Raw genomic sequence first — 25,325 nt, forward strand, 5'->3', positions numbered from 1 at the left:
AGACAAGTGATATTTCTGAGCTCTGGTGGCAAGGAGTTCCAGAGTTATATCTGATCTGATCTGATCTTATCTTATCAACTTGAAACCCTGCCCATTAGAATACATTCACTAATCTATTACAAAAGCTTATATGTAATAACACTTCATCACATATCTGAAGAACAAGCCAACCAGCATTTTTGTCATTTTTCTATTTTATCATCGTATTTAAGATTGAACCGATTCTATCTCTGAAGCAGATAACTTTCACTGCAAAAATCTAAATCTTACCAAGTGTATTTTTCTCATTTCTAGTCAAAATATCGCATCACACTAAAAATAAGACGTAATCGCCTAAAGAGTAACTTTTCAGTGAGATATAAGACGTTATTTTTAGACAATAGATCTTGAAAATCTTATTTCAAGAAATCTTACCAAGATGATTTTCACTTACTCCACTGGAAGATTTTTTTGCTTAATTCAAGATTTTTTTTTTTTTTTTTGCTTAATTCAAGATTTTATTTATTTATTTATTTTTACTTAATTCAAGTAAAATAGTCTGCCAAAGGTACATGTGAAAATTCTCTTGGTAAGATTTCTTTCACTGAAACGTTACTCTTTAGGTGATTGTCTTATTTTAAGTGTGATATTTTGACTAGAAATGAGAAAAATACACTTGAGATTTTGATTTTTGTAGCATTCAAAGAATTATGGAGCAGTGTTGTTGGTTATTTTCGATTATTAAGAAAAACCATTACATGTAAAACCGTCCAAAGACCTAAACACTTCAGACATAAGGAAATCTGCTGTTTTTAGCATGACTCTGTGTAAGATTGCACTGTTAATTACTTACACTACTTGCACAGAAGCATAATCAGTACCATTATACTTCAAACCCACTGGTTTTGTCCACATTATATATTTTTTGAAAAATTTGATAGTCCACTATAACTCTATCTTACTTGTTTATTTTATTTTTTACTGCATGCTTCTTACCTACTCTATGCTCTATGTATGAACCAAACCACTGAAGTAAATTCCTGGTAATGTGAACCCTGTTTACTTACATGGCAATAAACATGACTCTGATTCTGACTCTTACACGTCCTGGTCTAATTTTGGCAGGTTTGCAGTCATTTTGGGTCAGAAACTCAATAGGAGTGAAAAAGTAAAAGAATCCAGTTAATTTTTTCCACCAGGATGAGGAAAAACGTGACACATAGTGTTGTCAGAATGGTAGATTAATCTGTAGGTGAAAAGTTTGACTCCCTAAAAATGTAATTCCATGACTTTACCAAACTATTAAACAATTTTACTAAATTTCAAGACTCCTTCAAGTTCCCATTGAAGTGACAGTTAAAAAAGGTAGTGCTAATATTGATGGTGAGAATCTGTCTTTTCTGTAACAGTGCAACACAACAAACCCCGCCCCTCACATGTATTGTAGCTTATTTTAGCATCGATCCAGCTGATGTCCGCACATCAGTTGCCTCAAGTTTGAAGTAAATTGAAACAAAATCGATGTTTTCATAGACATTTGAAATTTGGCCCATTAAAAATCTGAACTTTGACCTACTTTTCCCAAAATGTAATCAGATCAATTCTGGTCACTGGCAATCTATAAACCAAATTTGTTTTGAATTCAACCAATAGTTTTGCTGCTAGAGGGTTAACAAAGACACAAAGAAACAAACAACCAAAAACAACACCCCTAGCATCCCCTAATGCGCAACAGGTAAGAGAAATGCTTTCAAACCGCAGCCATCATTACTTGTAAAGCAATTTTATTTAACCTTTATCAGCATTTATTTTGGTACAACAAGCACCATTTCAATTGTAATTGTGATCGTCTTAAACAGGAATGGGTCTTGGAAAACCCAAACCACTGGTCAAAACAGTGAGATGACTCAAGTTAATGTGAGCAAATGGAAGTCCAATTATCTTCAGAACACGGTGAAATCCAGTTACACAAAGCAAACCGACCAGGGCACACCTAGAGTAAAAGGTACACTCAGGCACAAATTGAAGATGTGGATATGGTTAACAGGTGCTTTTCAAGGACAACCTCACTTTTCAATTAAGACTTATTCAAAAAGAGAAGGAATACCCAAGTGGAGCGTAGAAAGAGAATCAGCACATTCAACTGAGGACATGCTAGAGAAATGAACAAAAATACAGACATTAAAAAAAAAAGAAGTCCATGTACAATTATACACACAAAATAAACACATTTTAAGAGAAATTATTAACAGACGATGATAAAGATGCAAGTGCAACAAGAGCGCAATTACATGATATTTGCTCCAAAGGCATACTCCTGCTTCCTACACTGAATTTCTGGTTTGAGACTGCATATGTTCGCAAAAATAGTAGTGAATTCTACGCTTCTGGAGTCAGGTTTATCTTATCGGGGGTGTGGACCAGGTGTGTGACGGTCTGTGCTAAATTTCAGGAAGCTTAATGACTATGGATTCAGTTTTTTTTGGAGGGTTTGCACTACACAGGGAAAAAACATCATTATCCAAAGTGTTTTTTTTTTTTTTTATCTCTTAAATAACCTTGACATTATAACCTAACCCTAGCTGTGCGTTCGGATGTCAGCGTTTAAAGAGCTAGAGTTGACCACAGTCTGTTATGACTAGTTTCTTTTCCGGTGCGCCTCCCTTTGTGCCCAGCTCTCCCATCTTTTGCACCACGTCCATGCCCTCTCGGACCCAGCCAAAGGCCACGTGTTTGAAGTCCAGGTGTTCCGCTTTCTTTAAGGTGATGAAGAACTGCGAGTTGTTGGTGTCGCGCCCACGGTTGGCCATCGACAAAATACCCGGGCCCGTGTGACGCACATCAAAGTTCTCATCTTCGAACTTGGCGCCGTAGATCGATTTGCCTCCCGTGCCGTCGCTCTTAGTTATGTCACCGCCCTAAGAAATCAGTAGAAAGCTGTTAGTCCAGGGTTCCTACACAATTTTTAAAAACAAATTCAAACACTTTTAAGGGTCTTTTTTAAATTTTTCCCAGCACAGCACCTTATCACTAGGATAAAGTACATAAATACAGGAATACATATACTTAGGATTATTTTGTTCACTTTTTATCACAACGGTGTACATTGTATTATGCAATAAAAATCAAAAATTATGTTTCATAATAGCAAAAAAGTTTAGAAATTAAAGGAGAACACAAAGTTTTAGACCAAGATTAAGATAAAATGTACATCGAGTTGACCTGAGGACACTTGGGAATTTTCTTTTTTGACAGTTTTAATTTTCAGAATGTATCACCACTCTTGTTAGTAGCTTTGGCTTGAGTTAATATTAAAATTACATAAATAAATCACATTACAGATAGGGATGGGAATTGATCAAAATTTAATGATTCCATTATCGATTTTGATTGTCGATCCGATTCCTTATCGATTCTCACTGGGTGAGGGAATAAAAGAGTACAAATGCGTGTGTTTGCATTAACTGTCTTTTATACTTTCATCTCTGCACAGAAAATATAACACATACAGTATACACAAATGATGTGTGACGTAACCTAAGAACAAACCTTCAGCACTAATAACAGATGACAAACTGGTTGCTCTGCTGCTAGATTCACTGGTGTCACTATATCCTATTGGAGGGATTTTCCCCCTTTGAAGAAATGGAAGCTTTGCAAGTGTTTATGTATTTATGTACGCTTGCTTTGTAAGTGTTACTAGTGGCCCTGGTATCATCTTTTCGCATTAAATATAGCCATAGTTTTGGAGAGTTTCTGCCGCAATATCATGTTTGCTGTATTCTAAACCAAAACAATGCAGCGTACGTGACGTCATCACGCATGTGCAACAAAGGTGGCATTGATAAGCAAAATCGTTAAGCAGGCAGGCAAATGATTTAAAGGAACTGAGCTACTGGGAGCCGGTTCTCAATTCCCATCCCTAATCTCAGAGTTATAATTACAAGCACTTTCCAGCACTTAAACTGAAATTCAAGCACTTTTCAGACCTTAAAAACACAACATTAAAATTCAAGCATTTTCAAGGATTTCAAGTACCCGTACCAACCCTGTTCGTCACAGGGCAAAATGTATTTACTGTTTGGTCAAACTATTGATTTAATCCTGATAATGTCCTCACCTGACACATGAAATCAGGTATGACCCTGTGGAAGATGGAGTCCCGCAGGCCGAAGCCTTTCTCGCCGGTGCAGAGAGCCCTGAAGTTCTCGGCAGTTTTGGGGACGATATGAGAGAAAAGCTCGATGGTGATGGTGCCAAGTGGTTCGCTGTTGGCTTCCACTTTGAGGAACACCAGTGGGTTAGAGTCTCTGGAGTGCTCTTGAACTCTGGACATCTGTGGTGAGGTTATACACGAGGGATCGTCGCCACTTTGGCCTAGACGGCTCTGACATTCGCAGAAGGTTTTCTTGAAGGATTCTGCTATCTCAGGGGTTTTGAACTTAGCTGCCAGCTGCTCCACTACACCATCGCCATCTGGAAAAACAGAGGGAAAGATGGGAAAACATCAGTACATGGAGCATTACTGGTGTTTTTTAATGACACTGAACTGAAATAAATGACTGGCATTAAAGCTAGAATACAGAAATGAGGAAAGAAATAGTAGTCTGTGTCTGCTGTGTCTGGGGGCTGGACCACAGTCGATGCCAGTGGGGGTCTCTGGTCTCGTTAATGAAACCGGTGGCAGCTGCGTCAAAGATTATGATGGATGACATGACTTAACAGTAGCGATGTTAGTTTGATTGTCAGGATAATTTGGGGGGAAAAGGAGAATGTGGAGAGACTGGGACCCCTAATGAGGAGGTGGAGCTGGTGTTATAGGGGAGGTGTCAAGACCCACTGTCTTTCAAATCTAAAGTGTTCATTCAGATCACCTGTATTTGGGGGGTGTCTATAGTTTGTTATCTCTATGGCCCTGATCAGACCTTGTCTTGTTGGAATAAAAGTACGTACCTGGTTCCAAATACAGTACGTCTGTTCAGACCTCACAAAAGCCTGGCCATGTGTCTCACAGGCAAATAAACAAATTCATCTAAAGCCTAAAACAGTGATTCTCAACTGGTGGGTTGCTAACAAAAGTGGGTCACAAACCCGTTTTCAGTAGGTCGCAGGTCTTTGTCTGAGCAAAAGATAATGTTAAGAGACCAATCCTGTGCTTTATTATTTATTGAGCTGAGCGCCGTCCATTCACACTCCCTAACAGTAGGTGGTGGTAAAGCACTCTAATGCTAATTAGCACCAAACATTTCACAGCATAAAAGAAAACCCACAAGTTTCCATTCAAATCATGGCGAAACTCAGATATGACAACTATATCAGATATAATTTTACCAACATCGAGGACAAAAACCTCAGTTTGTTTATTTCTTGAATAAGTGACTGAAGGCACAAGTTTTTAACTGAATGCACATTATTAATTTTGGTTAAAATTTGCCTAGTTTAGTGTTAAAGGGAATATTTCCAAATTTATCATCACCACCTGCTGGTCAGATTGGTTTATTATTAAACTTCTCTTCTGTACTGGTATACTGTGATATTCTGTATTATCTCAGGTTCAAAACACACCATGTTTTCATTAAATACATTTAAGAAGTTTAACTTTAGGTTGCAGCTTGTCATTGAGGGGTGACAGTGGGTCCTGAAGCCGGACCAGCTGAGAACCACTGGCCTAAAACATAATATGACAATTCAGTTGAAGTTGAACAGCTTGGTTTTATGTTTATTTGCATCTGTACCTCACTGTGCTGAAGTGTGATTTCCCTGTGATGCCATGAATCAATCAATATCCACTTAAATATAAATATAATAACTAACCATTCTATGTCTTTACCGGTTCTCTTGGATGACATATGCTTTTACAATAATATTCTATTTCCACAAAGAAAAAGAGGTTTCTGAGTCAAGACATTTAAGCTTCTCTTATCACCTTAAACTTGTAATTTAGCACTTTAAACCACTTAAATGTACTTTAAAGATGGACATTGATGTTTTATGCTGCTATGGAAAGTTGACACTGAACGGACTGCAGTGATGGGGCATTTGTGAGGAGTCACAGTATGGACTGCAATACTTCTTGATATGACTGGTCTTTACCGCTGTCAGTCTCCATATTTATATCCATGTCTGAAAACACCTGTAATCAGCTCAAATATTACCTGCAGGCTTGAGATTCTAAGGGCTAAAAACAGACATACCTTGAATTTCAATGTGCAGAGATACTTATAGTATTCATGCAAGTGTTGGTATTCATAAAATGAATCATAATTATGTGTATTTTAGACAACATCTAAGGGCTTGTATTCAACTACTGGCTACCTGCTCATAATCCCAGAAAGACACAAATGAGATGTTTTAACAAGACAGATAAACTTGATAACTACCACACAGACTTAAAAGAAGAACAAATGTGGTCCAATAACATGGATCCTGGATGACGATGTACCTGAGTAGTCAGTGGCGGTCCAGACCAGAGCGTTAGCCGAGGCGTTCATGGGTTTTAGTTCCATCACCTGTGTGATTGTGTGGTTGGCACAAACCCTCAGAACCTGCTCTCTTCTCATCAGGATCCGGTAGAAGCGCTTGGTTGGATGGAAGAGGATCTTGATGTCACCGATGCCTCGTTCCTTCCACTGGCCCAGGTCTCGGTCCCATCGGTACAGTTTGGTGCGCTCTTTGAACAGGATTTCCTCATCTTCCTCTCCAGACTTTGTTTCCACCTGAGAGACAAACATTTGATCATAATGACATCAAAAATAACAAAACACATATAAGACTATTTGATCTGTATCACAGCTCTGTGTGAGTCTGTTACCTCTGGTAGTGAAACAATTGGCTCAAAGTGAATGTCTACGTTATTAGCTGCGTCCTCTTCATCACTTCCTTCCTCATCACCATTGTTTTTGGATACAGCAGATCCAAATACAGTTGCTCCTGCATTTGCCCATGAAAAGTTGGAATCTACAGAAAAATGATTAACATGTCATGAAACTGAAGTTTGCCACGCTTACCTATTGTTTGAAACATACTGCTACAGCTACTAAGTTATTAGTGAAGAAGAGAAACGCCAGAAATGTACGAAACGGATGCGAACCTTTCGATCCAAATGCAAATCCCTCTGTGTTTTTGGCCAAGTCAGCAAAAGAGAAGCCTCCTAATGTGTTGAATCCAAAGGTGTCTGTGAAAGAATTAGCTGTTAAATATTCATCATCTTTCTGTGTTGGTCTCACACTACACTGTGCTTTCATACACAATAGTAAACCTGTGCACTAAAAAACAGAAAATGTCAATACCTTGACTAGTTGAAGTTACAGTCCCAGTGTTGGCCTCTGGTTCTGGGCTCTTCTTAGTCGACAGGTCAATAGGAGTGCTGCTGCTGCTGCTTACAGTCTGGCTCTGGGTTTCTGTTGTCTGGTCTGGGGTCTGCTCTTCTGGTGCAGATGAGCTGACCGGGGCCTCTGAGCTGCTGGGAGCCGGGTCTAATGCTGGCTCTACCACTGGCTCTTCTGAGGCTTCAGCTTCGCTGCAGGACGCTTCATTCAACTGAGAATCCTGAAACAATTTATGAATGTCAACAAAATCATTACAACACAAAAAGAATATTCATTAAGGTTTTACTAAAAGAAGACCACTCTTATTCATGTCGTTTCATTTTTGACTGTTGTACTAGTGAAGCTTCTACTGATTTTTGCAGGGTGTTACTATTTTATTATACGTGCATACCAGATCTTTCTGTGCTTTGCGGACTTCTGTCTCAAAGTCCTCACACTTGTCGTGGTCTGTGTCGCTGTCTGTGGTGCTCAAGCCACAGAAAAAGGTGGGAGGCAGCTGGAGGCTTTTGGCCTTCTCCTCCTCCTCTGGTGTTGGCTTCTTCTCCCACACCACTTGGCAGTCTGACTCTGAGTTGAGTACACAGATAGTTTAGTTATGCGCAATATACGGCATCAGGGTTTTCCCCTGCATTAACTCTGAAAATGTCTGTGTGACAGCTCTGATGGCTTCTTCATATGAAACTATTTTCTTACAGGTATTGTAATCTGAACTCCGTATTTTGTAGCAGCAGTCGCAATATTATTTGATGTGGTTGCGCTCTCACTTTTTTTTTTTTTTTTTTTTGACCAAACAGAACTTTGTTGGTGCAGAAAGAAGACTTCGTAGGATGCAAAAGCGAGTTTAATATAATTATCCTTTTTTTCTTAAGGACCTCAAACAAATGTCGCTTTGTCTGAAAATCTGAAATCACAGTAGCTTTGAACTTCCAACAGTGAAACCTGTTCAGATACTGTTTCAACATAATACCTGTCATTTTCTTCAAACATGCACATTGGACATGGTGCTTGTACAACTGTTTGATAGCACAGTGTACATGATCAGTGAAGTGGCTCCTCCACCACATTTCAAGACTGGAAATACCCTGTATTTGTAAGATGGTGATAAATAATCATAATCTCAGGTTTAAAAAGTGAGGATTATGAAGAGTCCAACATACCATCACCACATGCTGCAGCCTTTTTCTGAGGAGGATCAGGGTAGAGCTTTCCATTTAAAGCTTTCACTGCTAACTCATAGTCCTCATCTGAAATGCAAAACATTATCACATTTTTTTCTTCGGTTCAGTCGGTAAGTTATTCTTTGTTTACATTATTTTTTGTTTGTGATTTCATATCTTATGACTGAGTGCACCCTGAACTCACCATCAGGTGCATCATCGCTGACATAGCCTGGTTCATTCTGGTAGCAGAAGAAGGTGAGAGGCAGCAGGAGTTTCCTTGCTAAAGCAGCCTGCTCTGCAGTGGGTTCCCTGACGTACACGATCTCCACGTCAGAGTCCTCATCTGACCCTGTGCTGCCACCTTCTGCCCCAGGCGATACTACAACAAAGACATGACAGGAGCAGAACAGGACAAAATGAGGCTGAGTAAAAATGGCTCAGGAGCAAATGAATGTAAACTTATATTATCAAAGGTGTTAGTTCCACGCACACAAAAATCATGCATGGCAAAAATGAATAGCATGCATTCAGTTCACAAATGTGTGAGTCAAGTTGTATGAAGACAACACTTGTGCATGTCTCTGTGTTTCTTTATTAGACAGACTGCACTGCTCTGTTGGAAAAATGACACTGTAACATTAAACAGTATTTAAGTACCTGAGCTTTAGCTCCTCTAATTAGCCATTGCTGAGCAAAAGCCAGACTAGGCAGGGAATTGCATTTCATGCTGTTGCTACACATCCTGCACTAAAAATGGTCTGTGTGACGTCTGCAGTGCATTCCTCTGCAAGGGAACGCTCTCTGTGGAGCCGACTCAGCTTACCTTTCAACACACACCAGCTTTTATTAATGTGTCTCCTGTTGCTATACAAAACTGCAGCTTTCTTTTCTATCAAATCCAATTAACAGGGTTTAACAACCAACAACGTGCAAAATTTCATTTACAGTAAACACTTTTCTTAGTGTTTTCATAGTGGTAAATGTGGCATTTTGCTCAATATCTAGAAGCTCACTGAAGAAAATAATAGATCTGATAAGTTTATATAGATTTAAGATTCAGACCAATTAAAGTCAATGCAATGGTCCTGCAGCTTAGACTGGATTGTATTATGTCACCATTCAAATATGCATGTGAACTGAAAAATACATTGCTTAAGAAATTGTCATTCTGTGTATGACACTTTTGTAAAGTAATGTTGTGGCAAAGAAATCATTTATATATGTTTGAAATAAATAAAATTCTTTGCAGAGTCAAAACTGATCCTCCACACACTGGACATGCAAAATGTTAGCTTTACAGTTTGGTTCCCACTCCGTGCATCCAGGTTATTTCTTTCTACTAGTAAGGGCCAGCCAGGTGACAGCTGAGAAGTGTTAACACACACTGCAGTGATTAGAGTACCTGGGGGTTCAAATTGGGTGGTAGATGTGCTGGTCCAAAAAGCCATTGGGTTATCTTTGAAAAGCCTAAAATCCAGCCCTAAAGGATGATGGGTTGTTGGGCGAAGAGAAACTAATTGTGAGGCTGGTGTCATGATCAGAAAACAAGGGCAAAACTGAATGAAATTAACTAGATAATACAAAAGTGTGTAGAAAGAATCATCTAAAAATCTCTGTTACTGAACTTGCTGCGTGAAAAAAAATATTTTTTTTAAATCCTTCTTTAATATATATAATTTAATGAAGTTCTCTATTTTCAAAAAACAGTATTTATATAGTAGCTACATAGACTCAGAAAGGGGAACCTGTGATAAAATAATACCATCTCTGTGCCATGTTTGGATCGACTAAGACGATGATGGAGCAATGAGATGCAGATGGAACAAGACAATGGAATAAACATCAGTTGTGATAAAAAAAAAAACAAAAAAAAACAAAACAAAATATGAGGATAAATATTTTAGAATTTACAGAACTTGTTTTACCTTTCTCTGGTATTTTGAAAGCAGGCATTGTAGGTGAAGCTACAGCAGGATGTCCAGAATCTTTGGCTTTGAAGGTGGAGGGAGAACTCTCTGTGCCAGACTGCGATTTATGAGTGCCAAAAATCTTCTGAAGGCTGTCGGTGCCAAAGACGAACTTGGGTGGCGACACTACTGTCTTGGACGGGTTCACAGGACTCTGAGACCCAGCTAGAGATGTTTTGCTGGCTGGGGAAAGGTCTGTACGTTCCTTGGTGGTCTCCTCCAGAACAGCGATGGCTGCCTTCCCACAAACTGCAGTAGAAGTCTTTGCAGATGCTGAAGGTCCACTGTCTGGAGATGTGGCAACCCTCTCAGCTACAGGAGTCATCAGTTCCTCTTTTCCTTGTGCTTCCTTTGCCTCTTCAAAGACTTGTTTGAATGTGTTTGCAGTGTCCTGGAGCTTGAACCTCACAGCCAGCTGCTCAATGTTACCCTCACTTCCTTCAGCAAAGTCCAGGGCACTCCACACCCAGGCCTTCTCAGCACCCTTCATAGGCTCCAGCTTCATGGCTGTGGTGATCCAGTGGTTGGCACAGATCTTAAGTACCTGGTCTCTCCTCATAATTAATCGTACACGTTTTGTGTCATAATTCTGCAAGATTTTGAGGTCTCCAATACCCCTCTCCTTCCACTGGCTCACTTCCTTGTCATAGCGATACAGTTTAGCTCTATGACTAAAGACCACCTGCTCATTTTCCTCTCCTGTGGAAGTCTCAACTAGGTCAGGCAGCGGGACCACAGGTTCAAAGTACTGGCCATCCCGCTCTTCATCCTGAGTTACATCCTGCTCATCATCGGTACCCACTGAAGCTCTGCTTTGGTTAAGCTTAGCAGGAGACTTTGCAGGACTAATGCCAGGTTGGAAGCTGAAGCTGAAACCACCAGTGGATTCCCCAAAGCGGAAGAGGTTCTTTCTCAAGGGGCTGCTGGCAATGGGAGAGGCATAGACTGATGTGTCAGCAGTATCATCTAAAGCCTCTTCTCTTAGGTCATAGTTATCCCACTCTAAGGTGGGGCCTGTGGTTTCAGCATGTTGCTTGATTACAAGACTTGAAACATCACTAGACGCTGTAATGTCTCCCTTACTGTCGTCATCTTTGAGCTTAGTTTTCTCATCTGTCAAAAAGAATTTCAGGTCTTTTAAACCAGACTTCATTTCTTCTGCTTTCTGAATCAGATGTGCTGTTCTGCCTGTGTCGACGAGCTTATGTGGGGTTTGAAGAGGGATGTCGAGGAGAAGTCTCTGGCACTCTTCAAACTTCACCTTAAACTCCTCAGCAAGCTCTGGGGTTTTAAACTTGGCTGCCAGCTGCTCGAGCTTGGCATCTCCGTCAGAAAAATCATTAGCCATCCAAATCCATGCCTTGTCAGAGCCCGCAAGAGGCTTAAGATTCATGGTGGTTGTGATCCAGTGGTTGGCGCAAACCTTAAGTACTTGTTCTCTTCTCATGAGCACTCTCAGCCTCCCGTTAGCATTGTTTTTGAGAAACTTAAGGATTCCTACACCCCGCTCTTTCCACTGACTGGTGCTGGAGTCAAATCTGAACAGTTTAACACGCTGAGAGTACAGAACCTGTTCGTCCTCCTCCCCTGTCACCAGGTCAACCTTTTCGGGCATCTGGACAACTGGTTCAAACTGGATATCATCATTTTCCTCCGTTTTATACATGCCGTCATCCTCCGCTTCATTTGTGGCTTCTGCTTTGGTGGGAGTTGACTGGAATGATGAGAACAACTGGTCACCAGCCCCAGAGAAACCTTTGAAATCAGGGTCATTAGCACCAAACTGGAAATCTCCAGAGGTCTTTGCCAGATCTGCAAAACTGAATGTATTTGCTTTTCCACTGATTAATGGATTTTGATCTTTCTCTGTTTCACTCTCTGTGGGTGTTATAACATTTTCTTTTTCTTTGTGTTTGTCAGCTATGCTTTTCAGAAAACTGGAGGCTGACCCTGATGGAGGTGTTGGGCTATCAGTTGAGGGAGTGTCTTTTTCAGTGTCTTGAATGCCAAACTTGAAGCCTCCAGCTGGAATAGGCATAGAGAAAGAAAAGCCTGAAGTAGTTGTAGTACTAGATCCAGACTCAGAAGGTTCAAACTTAAAGGAAGAAACAGAGCTTTTCTCTTTGCTTTGACCAAACTGGAAAGCGCCGGATGCTCCAAAAGGCATTGTAAATCCAGTTCCGGTAGGCTGGCTTGATGATGTCTTTGATCCAAAAGTAAAGCTGAAGTTAGAGGCTGAGGGAGCAGCAGTGCTGGTTGTGCTTTTTGCATTGGGATTTGGACTCTGACAGGCCACACACTTTATGGCTGTTGCATCATTTCTCAGTAGACATGTGTCACAATCCCATTCTCCATCCTTTTTGGAAAACATGGCTTCTAAAGAGGGGTTGCTGTTGGGGGTATGACAGGAAACGCATTCAGTGGCTGATGCGTTGTTTCTGACAAGGCAACTATTGCAGTCCCACTGTCCATCCTTCTTTGCAAAATCAGCCCCAAATCCAGACACTGTTTGCAGATTTGATGTCACTGAGGCCCCCTCAGTTGATTTAGAAGCAGGACTGGGAGTTCCACATGCAACACATCTGGCAGAGGAAGCTTCATTTCTTACGTCACATGTATTACAGTCCCACTGTCCAGGCTTTTTGCTGAACTGTGCACTGAAGTCAGAGTCGGCAACAGAAACTGAAGGTTTCACTACAGGTGGTGGTGTTGGTGCTGTGGCAGCTGTTTCAGTTGAGACTTTCTGTGTCTTACAAGAAACACAACTGTCAGCAGAGGCATCATTTTTCACAGAACACGTGCCACAGCTCCACTGCTCTGGCTTCTTGCCAAACTGAGCTCCAAAGCCAGAACCAAACGCACTGGTTGCAGTGTCTGCTGGTTTTGAAGAGCTTGTACCAAATGTAAATGAAGATGGTATAGAAGCTCCGAATGCACCAAATCCAGTAAAAGTAGGACCTGAACTACTGGATTTTGATGCATCAGTGCCAAATTTGAAAGTAAAGGGACTGCTTTTGGTTTCAACAGGAGCCTGAGTGTCTGGTTTTGATGAGGAATTGGGATTTGCAGTTTGACAAGCAACACACTGTGTACTTGTGGGTTTATTTCTTATACAGCAAACGCTGCACTCCCATTCCCCTTCTTTCAGTGCAAACTGAGCTGCCAGTGATGCCAGCGGTTCAGACGCCTTTAGGCCTTCATCTTTCTTGTCCTGTTGGTCATGCTTGTCATCTAATTTGAACAAAATTTTCTGAGCTTCCTCAAATTTGGCTTTGAAGAGTGATGCCTCATCTACAGTTTTGAAGCGAATGGCCAGCTGCTCTGGCTTAGGCTCTTCATCTGCATAATCAATAGCATTCCACACCCAGGATTTGTCAGAGCCAGAATTCGGTTTCAGTAGCATATCAGTAGTGATGTAATGATTGGCACAGATCTTAAGTACCTGTTCTCTTCTCATTAAGAGCCGGACCTTTCCTTTCGTGCTGTGTTTTAGGATTTTAACATTACCGATGCCTCGCTCCTTCCACTCTTTTGTCTCTGCATCAAACCGATACAGCTTTGCCCTATTGCAAAACATCTCCTCCTCCTCTTCCTCACCTGTTTTTACATCTACTTTATCAGGAAGTGGTACAATAGGTTCAAAATGAGGACCGTCCTCATCCTCTTCGGCATGAGTACTGTCATTGTCACTCTCTGGTGCCTTTTCTTCTTCAGCTGCCAGCTTGGCCACTCCAAACACAGGCTTGGTAACATCCCCAAATTTAAAAGGCTGCTCTACATTTCCAAACAGACCTCCAGTGCTTGTGCTTTGAGCTGAATCAGCAAAAGAGAAGCCAGTAGTGTTTTTATTACCAAAGGTGAAGATGCCTGTTTGAGTAGGGGGCTGCTCCTGTGCTGGAGGCTTCTCTGGAACAGCGTCTGTTTTAATGGGAATGTCTGAAGTAAGAAGACCGAGCAGACTTTCGCTGTGTTTGGTCTGAGATGAAGAGAAGGTAAAGTCTCCATCATTAGATTTAAAGTTTGAGTTGAACTTAAAAGCAGCTGAAGGTGTAGACTGGGGAACTGTCCCTGCTCCAAAACTAGGCACTTTAGGGACTTCAGCAGGTGCCTGTTGACTGAAGGAGAGCTTTCCGAAGTCCACAGGCTTCCCCTCTATGCTCTTTGGTGGCTGAACAGGAACTACAGATGGTTTGGTGAAGTAGCCAGGTTCGGGTAAGGAAGGATTAGTGGTTTGCTGTGTGACACTTTGACTGTAATATTCTTCACTGTATGGGGATAGAAGACTAGTGGCTGGTGATTCAAACCGAAGAGGGCCACCAAAGACTTGTTCTTGAGGAGGGTAAATGCAGGCGGGGGCTGTTTGCAGTGGTGGTGTATGAGTGGGCTGCTGGTATGCATACATATGCTGCTGAGGTGGCATACGGTTCATACTGTACATGGGACCCTGTTTAAGAGGAAAAGAACAATCAAATATCACTCCGAAAAATGCCTGATTAAGAATATTCATTTTAATTAATGTTAAAACTATAATTACCTTGGTGGGGGTTACATTTGCTGCTGTACGCAAGAGATACTGAGAGTTGTAAGCAGGAGACTGGTTGTAATAGACAGAAGGGCCTGTGGTGGCAACTTGAAAAGGATAAAAATAAAAAAAGAAAAAAATTGTTAGATTGAGGAACTATTTTTATTCTGAACAATGATTTTAGATAAAAATATGTAACAATTTAACACTGGAGGTTTTCTGCTGACCTGTTAGGGGGGCCCCGTGGTAGGACTGGACCGGTGTAAAAGGCTCCTGAAGACCCTCAGCTCCATAACTCTCCCCGTACATCTTGTGATGAGGGGAGCCTGCGTTGGCTGAAGAGTTGTGCCGCAGATCATGAACTTCATTCTGCAAAACAGGGAACTGAAGTCACTCACTGAGATATTAAACACACATTACAACTCACTGGTAGCAATTCATTTTTAAATATTTACCTTATATTTCATATGGAAGTCTCTTATTATTTATATAATGTGAGCCATATTGTTCCATATGCACTTTCTTAGGTCTTTTTTAAAAACTACTAGAACTTTTGAAAGCTACTAATGTCGACAAGCATTTAATTTTTGTTTAACCTGTTTTCCATACCATCTCATATTTTAGTATGCATTAGGGATGGTGCAATAAATAACTCATAAGTCTGTTAGTCAAAACAGTAAGCACAGTCAACAAGCCAATATATATTTGGGGTGTGAGGTGACATGAACTATTACAGTGCTGTTCCTTCCCATGTTCTGTCAAGTCTGAAGTTTAAGTTTTAAAACAAACAAACAAACACGTGTTCGCAAAGACATCCTTAAAATGCCCATCCCTAGTGTCTACAAGGTTTAAAAGAATGTTTTATTAGCTGTTACTACAAATTCAACACCTTGTATACACTTGTCACGTTGAATTCATCATGAAGCACTCCGTAAACTTAATTGCAGGGGTACAGTCAAGATGTAATTATCACTTCACTGCTTTTAAATTTGTACACTTCAGCATTTATGTTCTAAGTTGAAAAAGGTGCTTAATTCTGACCTTGAGAGCTTCAACTTGTTGACACAACATCTGCAGTAGACTTTTCTGGTCCTCCACCCAATGAGGTGGCGTCTTAGGAGAAATCTGAACAGAATGAGGAAGAAATTAGAAGAAGAGTCAACAATTTAAGGAGTACATTAAGATTACCGCTAAACACTTCTGTCCACATTTAGAGCTAGCGGGTATTCTGAAAGATCACCCCCAACGTACCAGGTGTCTTTTGGATGGAGATACGATGCTTTTGTTAGGAGAGGGCGAGGTAAACTTTATGTGAGATATGGTGGCAGAGATGTCTGTGGGATGAGCAGGACTTGAGTGGGTTGGTCCTCCTCGACCCTCGTCTTCCTTCTCCTCCTCTTCATCCATGGCTTCCCCGCTCTCCCCGAGCTGCTGGTTTACATCATTGAGGAGGTCCACGACTTCCTCCATAGACACTGGCAGCTACGACACAAAATACAGACAAGAGTTTACATTTACAAACACGGTATGATTATTTTGCTTTTGATGTGTTCAAGGTTCAGTTTGCATAGAGCTACTAGAAACAGGACTAACTTTGTCAATGTCGTCTGCATTAGCACTGTAGATCTTGGACAAGTAAGTCCTGAACTTCCTCAGAAAAGTAATGCATCTGTCTTGCGTCTCCTCAACCCCATTGGTGGCCTCCTCTGACAACCGCTGATAAATCTGCAAACAACAAACAGCACAACATAGAAAACCAAGCAGATGGAGCATGCAGACAGAGAAGAACATCTATCTGAGCCTGAGTGGGTTGATTCCAGTAAATTTAGACCAATCTGTGGTTTAAGTATCCATCACTGTAAGCTACATATTTGGATTCAAGGAGGCTTCACAGACAACACTCTTGTGAACAATGGGTAGCAATCAGGCTTATTTATGGTTATCAATGTTCTAGTCCTGTTTTAGAATTGTCTGGTTGTTGTCTGGAAGAAAAAAAAAAAAAAAAACTTGTGTGCACATCTATTTGTGATGTAAAGAAGAGGCTGGTTTTTCATGTTTGTGACTCACTCACCTGAGCCAAATGCCAGATGGATGACATGTTATGGATGGTTTCCAAGGTGGCGATGGCTTCCTCTGTCTTGCCTTCAATGTCAAGGAGCACTGCATATGCTATTTTGGCTTCCTCTTCATAGCCCTTCACTGATGAGATCTGAAAGGGGATGAAGGGGGACAATAAAGGCTTTGTTTGAGGAGAACAGTGGGATTCACACCCATGACATACATAGCCTGTATGCTTAAAACATTCCTTAAATAATTGTTATGAAAACCATACATAATATAACACTTCAGTAAACATGGAATGTAATCAAAGAGAGCCACAACAATAGAATTAACCTGAATATCTTTGGAAGGAAAGTGTATGAAGAGGGGGTCGAGGGGTTCAGGTATGCTGCGTCTGTTTTTGATTCTGTCCAAAAGTGGGAGGACAACCTTCCAGTAGTGGACACTGCGGCCGATGTACTCCTTCTGGTCGTAGTATGAGTTTACTCCATCACCCTGTGTTTTTGAACATTAAAATGAAGCATGTCAAGTAATGCTGCCTGTATTTGATAGGTATGTTACTGTAAAACTCATGTCCGGTGAGTCACAGAAGCAGCACAGTAAACAGTAGTTCCGTGACAGAAAGGGGCAGGTGTAAAGGCATGCACAGTATCTGGCCGGGAGCTCAGGCATCTGCTATTTATCTGCTGCTGCTGCATGTCAGTGTTGAGCCACCCACTCAGCTGATTAAAGAGCTCTTTTTCTCTGACCACTTTATGGTCTAAATGACAACAAGAGTCACTTTAATGTGACCAAGTAATATACTCAGGGTTCCTGCAAGTTACATTTAAGGCTTTTTAAGACTACTTAGAACAGAATTTAATGCCCATTTCACAGCTATACTGGCAAAAAATTCAGGACTCCTAGAATTTAGGAAAATGTATTTATTTACTCCAACGCCTTGATTCCCACCGTTCGTAGTAATTCCTCACAGGGGGCTGCAAAGTTAGCGGTAATTGGTTCCTAATTTCAATATAAATTGTTGGGTTGGAACAAGTGGAGCTGAGTCGAGTAATGTTACTTTCTTTGCAGCTTGGATATTTCCCAGACACACTTAAACACAATAGAGCAAACAAGTTTATGGCAACATAACTGAAGACCTACCATATCAAATTTAATACATTTTAAAGACTTTAAGGTATTAAATGCAGATTTGTAAATTTAAGACTGTTCTACATGCCTTTCTTTTGCACTGGCGTGTTGCATATTGCTGCTGTAAACTGTTAAATTTCCCCATGGTAGGATCAATAAAGTCTTATCTTATCTTTTAAGACCCCACATGAACCCTGTATGCTTGCACAAGAGCTGTTTACCTCTGCCAGAAGAAAAAAAACAGATGGAATTTAAGTGAAATAACTGCATGTGTTTAACTGCATGACAGTTACATGCTTAGGTTGGCAAATAAAACATCCTCTGACCATCAATTATAATGTTTTGGAATTATTCGAGCTCTTCTTTTAGAGGATGCAACTAATAAACTCCTGCATCTCCACCTGAGTGTCAAATATTAACACAATATCAACTCTCATTACCTTATTTTTTGCCAGATGTGAAAAATACCAATAACAAAAAAAACAGTGAAAGACTGCTAGATATCAGTACTTAGCTCCCTTTGTAGGAAATACAAAGCACTATAACTCATTTAACTATATTTTACGTTTAGGTTGATTACTGGTTATGTCTAAAATTAAAGTTAGTCAACATAAAGTATCCAAACACTGCCCTTTAAAAGAGATGAGAATGTGTGTTTGTGTAAATACCGTCTGGCTGAGACTTTGGGCCCAGTGGATGGCGAGGGCTGGTTGGAGTCCATGTTTCTCTCCAGCCCTCAGAGTGTTCAGTCCATGTTGTACAATCATTCGCAGTTTGGCCGACATGCCGGGCCTACAAGACACATTTTGAAGAGAATTTACATCTCATCTCAGCAAGCTGTCTGTATTTTCTGTAAGCCTTCCCTCACATTTAATCCTTTTGAAAATGAATGAATGAATAAGTCTGATTTCGGTTCACTTGAGCCACAAATACTGCACTTGCATTGAAAGCTGTCTACACCAGCCACATGTCGTGTACAAAATACACCTTTAACATGTATAATGACAACTGACTTTTAGCAAAATGATACTTCTCTTGAACAGGAGCGTACACATTTAGCTAATCTTTCACATGTTATATACAGAAAAACTACTAGGATAAAACCGAAACAAATCTTGCTTCACTACACTGTATGAACCTCAGCTGTTTTTAAACTCACGCAGTTCGTTTGTGAATGAGACTGTAGATGGCATCCCACCACTCCCTCTGCCTTTCAGTGGTCAAAAGACGAAGGAGAGGAAGAGGAAGACAGCGAGGCTCATACAGCTGCTGTTGCTGCTGGTTCACTCCACTGCTGATTTTCGCCGTCTCCTGGAGCTGACAATGGCTACAGAAAACCACACCGTGTACAAACACCTGCATGGAGTCGAGAAAACACAGTGGATTTACTTGTTTGAAGAGCATTAGCTCTGTTTATCAAGTGAAAATCTAACAATGTAACATTGACAACTAAATAATCCTGTATCAAATGGACCAACTAATCCATCCCCAAAAACTGTTACCCACCTCCAAGTCAAGCAAGCAGATGGACTCTGGTGCATTTGTGTCTAATTTAGAAGTTTCCAGGGTAAGCCGAGGAAAGAGCTGCTGTAGCCAGTCCCGCATGGCTGGTCTTTGGGCCAGAAGGGTCCACTGCAGACCCAACCAGCTCAGATGCTGTAGGTCACCACTGTGCAGCAGGATGGAGCCTACAGGGGATGAGCAAAGGTTATTTAAAAGTCTGAAAATATTACAATAACTTATAATAATATAAGTTATTTAAACGTCTTTTTTTTTTTTTTTTCAAACTTGGTTTTGTACCAGCATCACACTTGGCGAGCTGAGACAAGTCCGGAGCCATGGCGTTAATGGAACGGATGTCATCATTTGCGATAAAGGAAGATCCCGTAGAAGCCTGTGGTCCAAACAGGAGTTCAAACAGAGAATCCTGTCCACTACGATTCCCAAATGCTTCCACCACCTACACACACAAAAATAAAAACATTAAAAAACAAATCATTGAACATCATCAGTGTATATTATCTCATCTCTGATATGATGGATGTGATGTGGAAATCATTCATTTGTCATGTTTGTCACGATAATTAAATGAGTTTGTGAATGACTTAAGTCATATAACACTAAAAGCTCTGCACAATGATTCATTCTAGCAGTAGATGCAGTAAGCTATGACATCTTATTAAACAGATTCACACTTCACTGACCTCACGAATCAACGTGGATGTGTCCGTGCTGAGATTGAGCAGCATGTGGCCAGCCTGACTCTGCCTGTCGTTGGCCAGCAGCTCCAGAAGCTGTGGGGCTGTTTGGTCTCTTTTGGTTATTTTAGCCTTTGGTCTTGGGGCCTGAAGGAAGAACAGTGAAAACAGTCTTTATTAATCGACCTGCTAAAAGCCAAATGTTTCCAAATAGAGCCATCATATCAAGTCTGTAAATTTAGATTATTATAATGCAACTATTCTCTCAATTCACATCCTGTGATATCTTTCAGAGTTAAAGTAAAAAGTGAAAATGCCTTAATCATATCCTCTGGAAAGCAGGGTTTGAACTTAATAACTGACCAATTTCCTAACTAGCATTTCATTAAGTAGTGGGACAGATACTGCTCATATTTGTTTTTTAATGAGCTGGTACCTGGTATGCCAGCAGGTAGCACAGCGCTGTCAGGTCAACAACGGCCCTCCAGGTTTGTTGGCGATCCTGAGCCAACTTCAACAGCAGCGTGGCGGCATGCAGGTAGAGGTGACCCCTCATCTCCACAAACACTTCACACAAGTCATCTGTGTGGCGACCTGCAACGCTGCTCAGTGTATGCATAGCTTGGTCAAAACTGCACAAACAAAATAAGAAAAGAGCAGAACAGCATTTTAGTCCATGAAACACTTTGATATCCTTCATGTGTACAGCTGCGCCAATTAAACATCATCTTTCATGATTATATTTGATCAACCCCAAACTGGGATCTGTTGTTTCAGTATGTTAAAAAAAAAACAACAAAAAAAAACAGACCAACAATAACTTTTTTTTCTCACTATATTCTGATGCTTTTACACCGCTTTAAATCTAGGTATTCACTGATTAAACATTTTCAATGCAAAACCGTGGGTGTGGTGAATTGTGTACTTATCAAACATATTTCACTTAAAATGCAACACTATGACAGAACAATACATAAATATTCAATCAAACCACTTACATTCAAAAGCAGAAAATTAAAATCAGACATGAATTTCACTTCCTAATTAAATCCTCAAAATATGCATTTATTCAACACCATGATGCCCACACAACCTACTTTTTCAGGGCGTCAAGGCTCGACTGCACACTGCTTCCAGACAGTGTGATTCTTAGCAGGCTGCAGTGGGCCAACAGCAGCTCCCTCTGGAGACGCCGACACATCTTCTCATTGCTGGAGATGCTGGGCTGAGCCAAATACTCCTGCAATAAAAGTCGAGAGAGTTTGATATTTCTTTGAAGTTAAAACATGGTAGATACAACAGTAATAAAAGATCAGAAAGGATTTCAAATGTGCATCATGGTCCAACTGTGTCAGATATATTACACATAACTCCTTGTCTGAATAAGACTTCATGCTGACCTGCAGTGTGTGAACGACCACAGTGTACCAGTCCAGACTGTGGCGCAGCATGCCTCTTCTCTCGGCTGCCAGGCAATGCTTGACGGCCTCATCGAGTCGACCATCTTGACAAAAAAGTTGCACGAGCTTCACGTTCACATGGGCATCAGATGGCCTTGCTGTCAGCTCTGCTTGAAGGAGGTCAAACAACCGGTTCCAACCCTGCTGACCCTGACGACTCAACAAACGCTCCTGCATAAAGGACATATACGCAGAAATTAATCTCTGTGGCATAATTTCAACCTTTAATTAATGTTCACTTCCTTCATCGAGTACATTTATTTGTAAATGACATAAGTGGCCTGAGAGACTGTTGACTGGCATGAGGATTCAGAGGAAAAGGATCTTCACCTTCAGATTGAAGACTGCAGGGTTTCCTGGAAGCAACTTGGCAGCTTTTTCTACCCAGAACTCTGCTCTGCTATCACACTCCTCCTTACTGACCAATAACTCAGCCACCTTCAGTACCAGGTCCCTCTGGGCTGGGTTCAAGTCCACAGACCGCTGTAGACACACAGTGTACACATAATGAGGTGAGTTCTTATAAAAGAGCACAGTTAGCTGATCTGCAGAGATATTTCTTGTCAATATTTAAATTAAAAAAAATTCCTGTCAGTTTTCTCTCAAGACAGCTTAAGAAACAAACACATTTACTAGTGCTTTTCTGTAACAGAACACATGCGTACGTCACTCACCTCCCTAATAAAGTATTCATTACAACCCAAAATACCTGGATCGCTAGTCTATCAGTGATTAAAGTTGTCTGACACCTACACACACCTTTTAGTTTAAACTCTGCTTTTGTATATTGCTGTCAATGAACTGCATCTCTGAACTCTGCATGAGGAAATGACATGACAGAAAATTAATGAATGTGTTCACTGTGTCTAACCAGTTGACCAGAAGCTCATAGAGGAACTCAATTTCAACACGGAGTTTGAAATGGGAAAGCTAAAAACCTAATCAAATAAATGGGTTTTCAAAATGAATGCCATACATTAAATTTGAACTGTTCAATGTCTCTGCTCAAATGCAGTTTGTAGGGAAGCATAAAACAGAAAAGATGTAAGGCATAAAAACTGCCTTGTGTTTAGGTAAGCAAATGCAAATGTTAAGTCAAATTGAGTGCACGCAAACCATGGGTACACGTACAACAGTAAAAATACAATAGTCCACTTGTGCACAGCATGTTTTAACCTCACTGAGAGTCATTGGAGTCTCACTCAAAGACACTTATAGCAGTCGTCCAGAAGGGCAGGAGTGTGACCCACCACACACCTCCAAATGAACTCACAGAAAGAACACCATGTTTAGCAAAGTCAGCAAGTGTCACAGCCCCTACCTTGTAACATCCTACTGCCTTGTTGATGTCTCCCTCTCTTTCGTAGAGCTGTCCAAGGAATTTGTGTGCTTTTGGATCCCTCTCCTGGACTTTGAGATACTCTGACACATGTCTAAAGGAAAAAGAGCAGTTTAAGGTTAAGACTGTTGGCGATGTAGTTGAAAACGTCTTACAATGACTCAGGAATAGTGAGGGAAGTTGGCATACCTTTTGGCTAGCTCATATTCCTTTGCTTCAAAGTATAATTTTGCAAATAAAAAGCCTTTAACTGGTTTCTGTGAAAAGAAAAGAGGGTACAGGGGTAAACCAGCAGTTAGAATTACAATTTATTACTACTAACACTAGGAATCAATAATACTTCTGGTAGATTATATTTCTGTACAACATCATATAGATTTAACATATGGTAGAGCATATCAACCAGAGGAGATATACAACTATCTCATGGCCTCCTCCAGTTTACAGATCTCCACAGTGAGCTAATATAGCATCCTTACTGACTTCTCTTCAAGGACTATAGTGACCTTTGGACTTTATCAACAATACTGTAGCTCATTTTGATTAAATGTGAGGACTTGTACAAAGCAACATCAACTACACACTCCTCAGGTTATTATTGCCCATCGTCTTGTCAATTAAAACGTACAAAATGCTTCATTGACAGCTAACAAAGCAAATGATGACATAAAAGCATAGGAATTTGTGCTTATGGATTGGTGTCCAGGGTGTGAGTATTAGCAGACACATACGACTTTAGCAAAAACCAAACCTATGTGGTTCCGGATGTAAAAGGCCAGTGTTAATCATATGTATGGGTAAACTAACAATCTATATCAGTGGTAGCTAACTAGCACGGCTAATTAGCTAGCGCTGCTCCAACCTACAACCCCGTACCGCGCGTTTTCCGAGCTTAAATGGGAGGACACGAACAGGCGTCATCATGCCGGTTAGCTAGCCCTCAGTTAGCGGTGCTACCTACGGAGGACTGTTAAAAGGACCGATACGACCCAGACACAAAACTACCACGTAACGAGGTTGGCCACCGACTACAGTTGACGCGGAAAGTGTTGGTGTTTTGCTGGTGTTTCGTCTTGTTCGTACCGGCTGGCTGACACATGTTGGTCTGACATGATGGTAGCGGTATGCTAACATTAGCCGCCGGCTCAACTTACCTCTTTAAGTGAAGGAGAGGAACTCTGCACTGACGACACGTACCGATCTACTTCAGCCTTACTTCGCCGCATGTCTCCCAAAAACAAGTACTACGGTGCATAGAATTCGAGGAAATCACAAATGATAAAAACTGACATTAATATCCGCTCAACAGTCACTCCGTTACGTTAACTCCCCATGATGATGTTGCGCAGTCTCATTAGCGTCAAATGGCAGTGAGGGCCACGTGACCTTCTTGAATTTGGTCCCCCGTCCAATGAGAAAGCAGCTTTCAGTTTGACGCACGACGCTGACGCACGACTGATGTTTTGAACTGGGTTTGAAGCAGGTCAGAGAATTCACATTGAATTACAGATTAAATTCATACGTTTAGATTTCTTCTATATTCTCTGGCATGTTCTGGATAACACACAGTATTATATATAATGTAAATAGTCTAAACACGTTTATGTACATTTTTATATCTATAATAATAATAATAAATAATAATAATAATAATAATAATAATAAACTAGAAAAGCGCAGACTTCCGCCAAGGCAGATCTGTCCGTCCCTCCGTCCCCCCATCACCACCAAAATTTAATCATTTGTTCCTTGTGCCAGTATCAACATTTCCTGAAAATTTCATGAAAATCCGTCCATAACTTTTTGAGTTATCTTGCTAACTAACCAACCAACAAACCCTGGCAAAAACATAACGGAAGTAATATTAATTATTATTATTATTATTATTATTATTATTATTATTATTATTATAGGAAAAGTCTCTAATATCAGATGTTCAGTGTGAACAACAGTAATTTTAAATCATTGTACATGTATAATATTTTTATCTTAATTTTGTTATCCACAATATAAATATTACATTAATTCTTTTGTATCTGTTAGTTCCCACATCACACTGGTTTCAGTGCTAAATTCACATTCTATCCATACTGAAAACACTCATGCTACTTTACCATTTTATAATAAAATTATTAAGTCGTTGTACATGAACATTCGAGTCAGTGTTTTCCTTTACAGCA

At 40.5% G+C, this 25,325-nt stretch overlaps 1 protein-coding gene across 1 annotated transcript; it reads right to left on the reverse strand.

The window, feature by feature from the left end:
* Positions 1–1,746: 1,746 nt before the first annotated feature.
* ranbp2 (RAN binding protein 2) lies at positions 1,747–24,505 on the reverse strand. Its single transcript, XM_030125686.1, has 29 exons — positions 24,300–24,505; positions 23,335–23,402; positions 23,128–23,239; positions 22,137–22,289; positions 21,747–21,977; positions 21,444–21,586; positions 20,783–20,978; positions 20,353–20,493; positions 19,949–20,108; positions 19,655–19,836; positions 19,308–19,504; positions 18,817–18,940; positions 17,351–17,512; positions 17,028–17,165; positions 16,550–16,681; positions 16,208–16,438; positions 15,998–16,081; positions 15,184–15,325; positions 14,969–15,063; positions 10,393–14,878; positions 8,670–8,846; positions 8,465–8,551; positions 7,699–7,874; positions 7,269–7,527; positions 7,070–7,153; positions 6,791–6,936; positions 6,422–6,695; positions 4,100–4,455; positions 1,747–2,897 (listed from the first exon to the last, which is right to left on the reverse strand). The coding sequence occupies exons 1-29, from the start codon at positions 24,369–24,371 to the stop codon at positions 2,592–2,594; spliced, it is 9,114 nt and encodes a 3,037-aa protein (XP_029981546.1). The 5' UTR covers positions 24,372–24,505; the 3' UTR covers positions 1,747–2,591.
* Between the last annotated feature and the right edge of the window lie 820 nt (positions 24,506–25,325).

The sequence above is a fragment of the Sphaeramia orbicularis genome, chromosome 21 (assembly GCF_902148855.1).
Source record: "Sphaeramia orbicularis chromosome 21, fSphaOr1.1, whole genome shotgun sequence".
Taxonomy (NCBI): Eukaryota; Metazoa; Chordata; class Actinopteri; order Kurtiformes; family Apogonidae; genus Sphaeramia; species Sphaeramia orbicularis.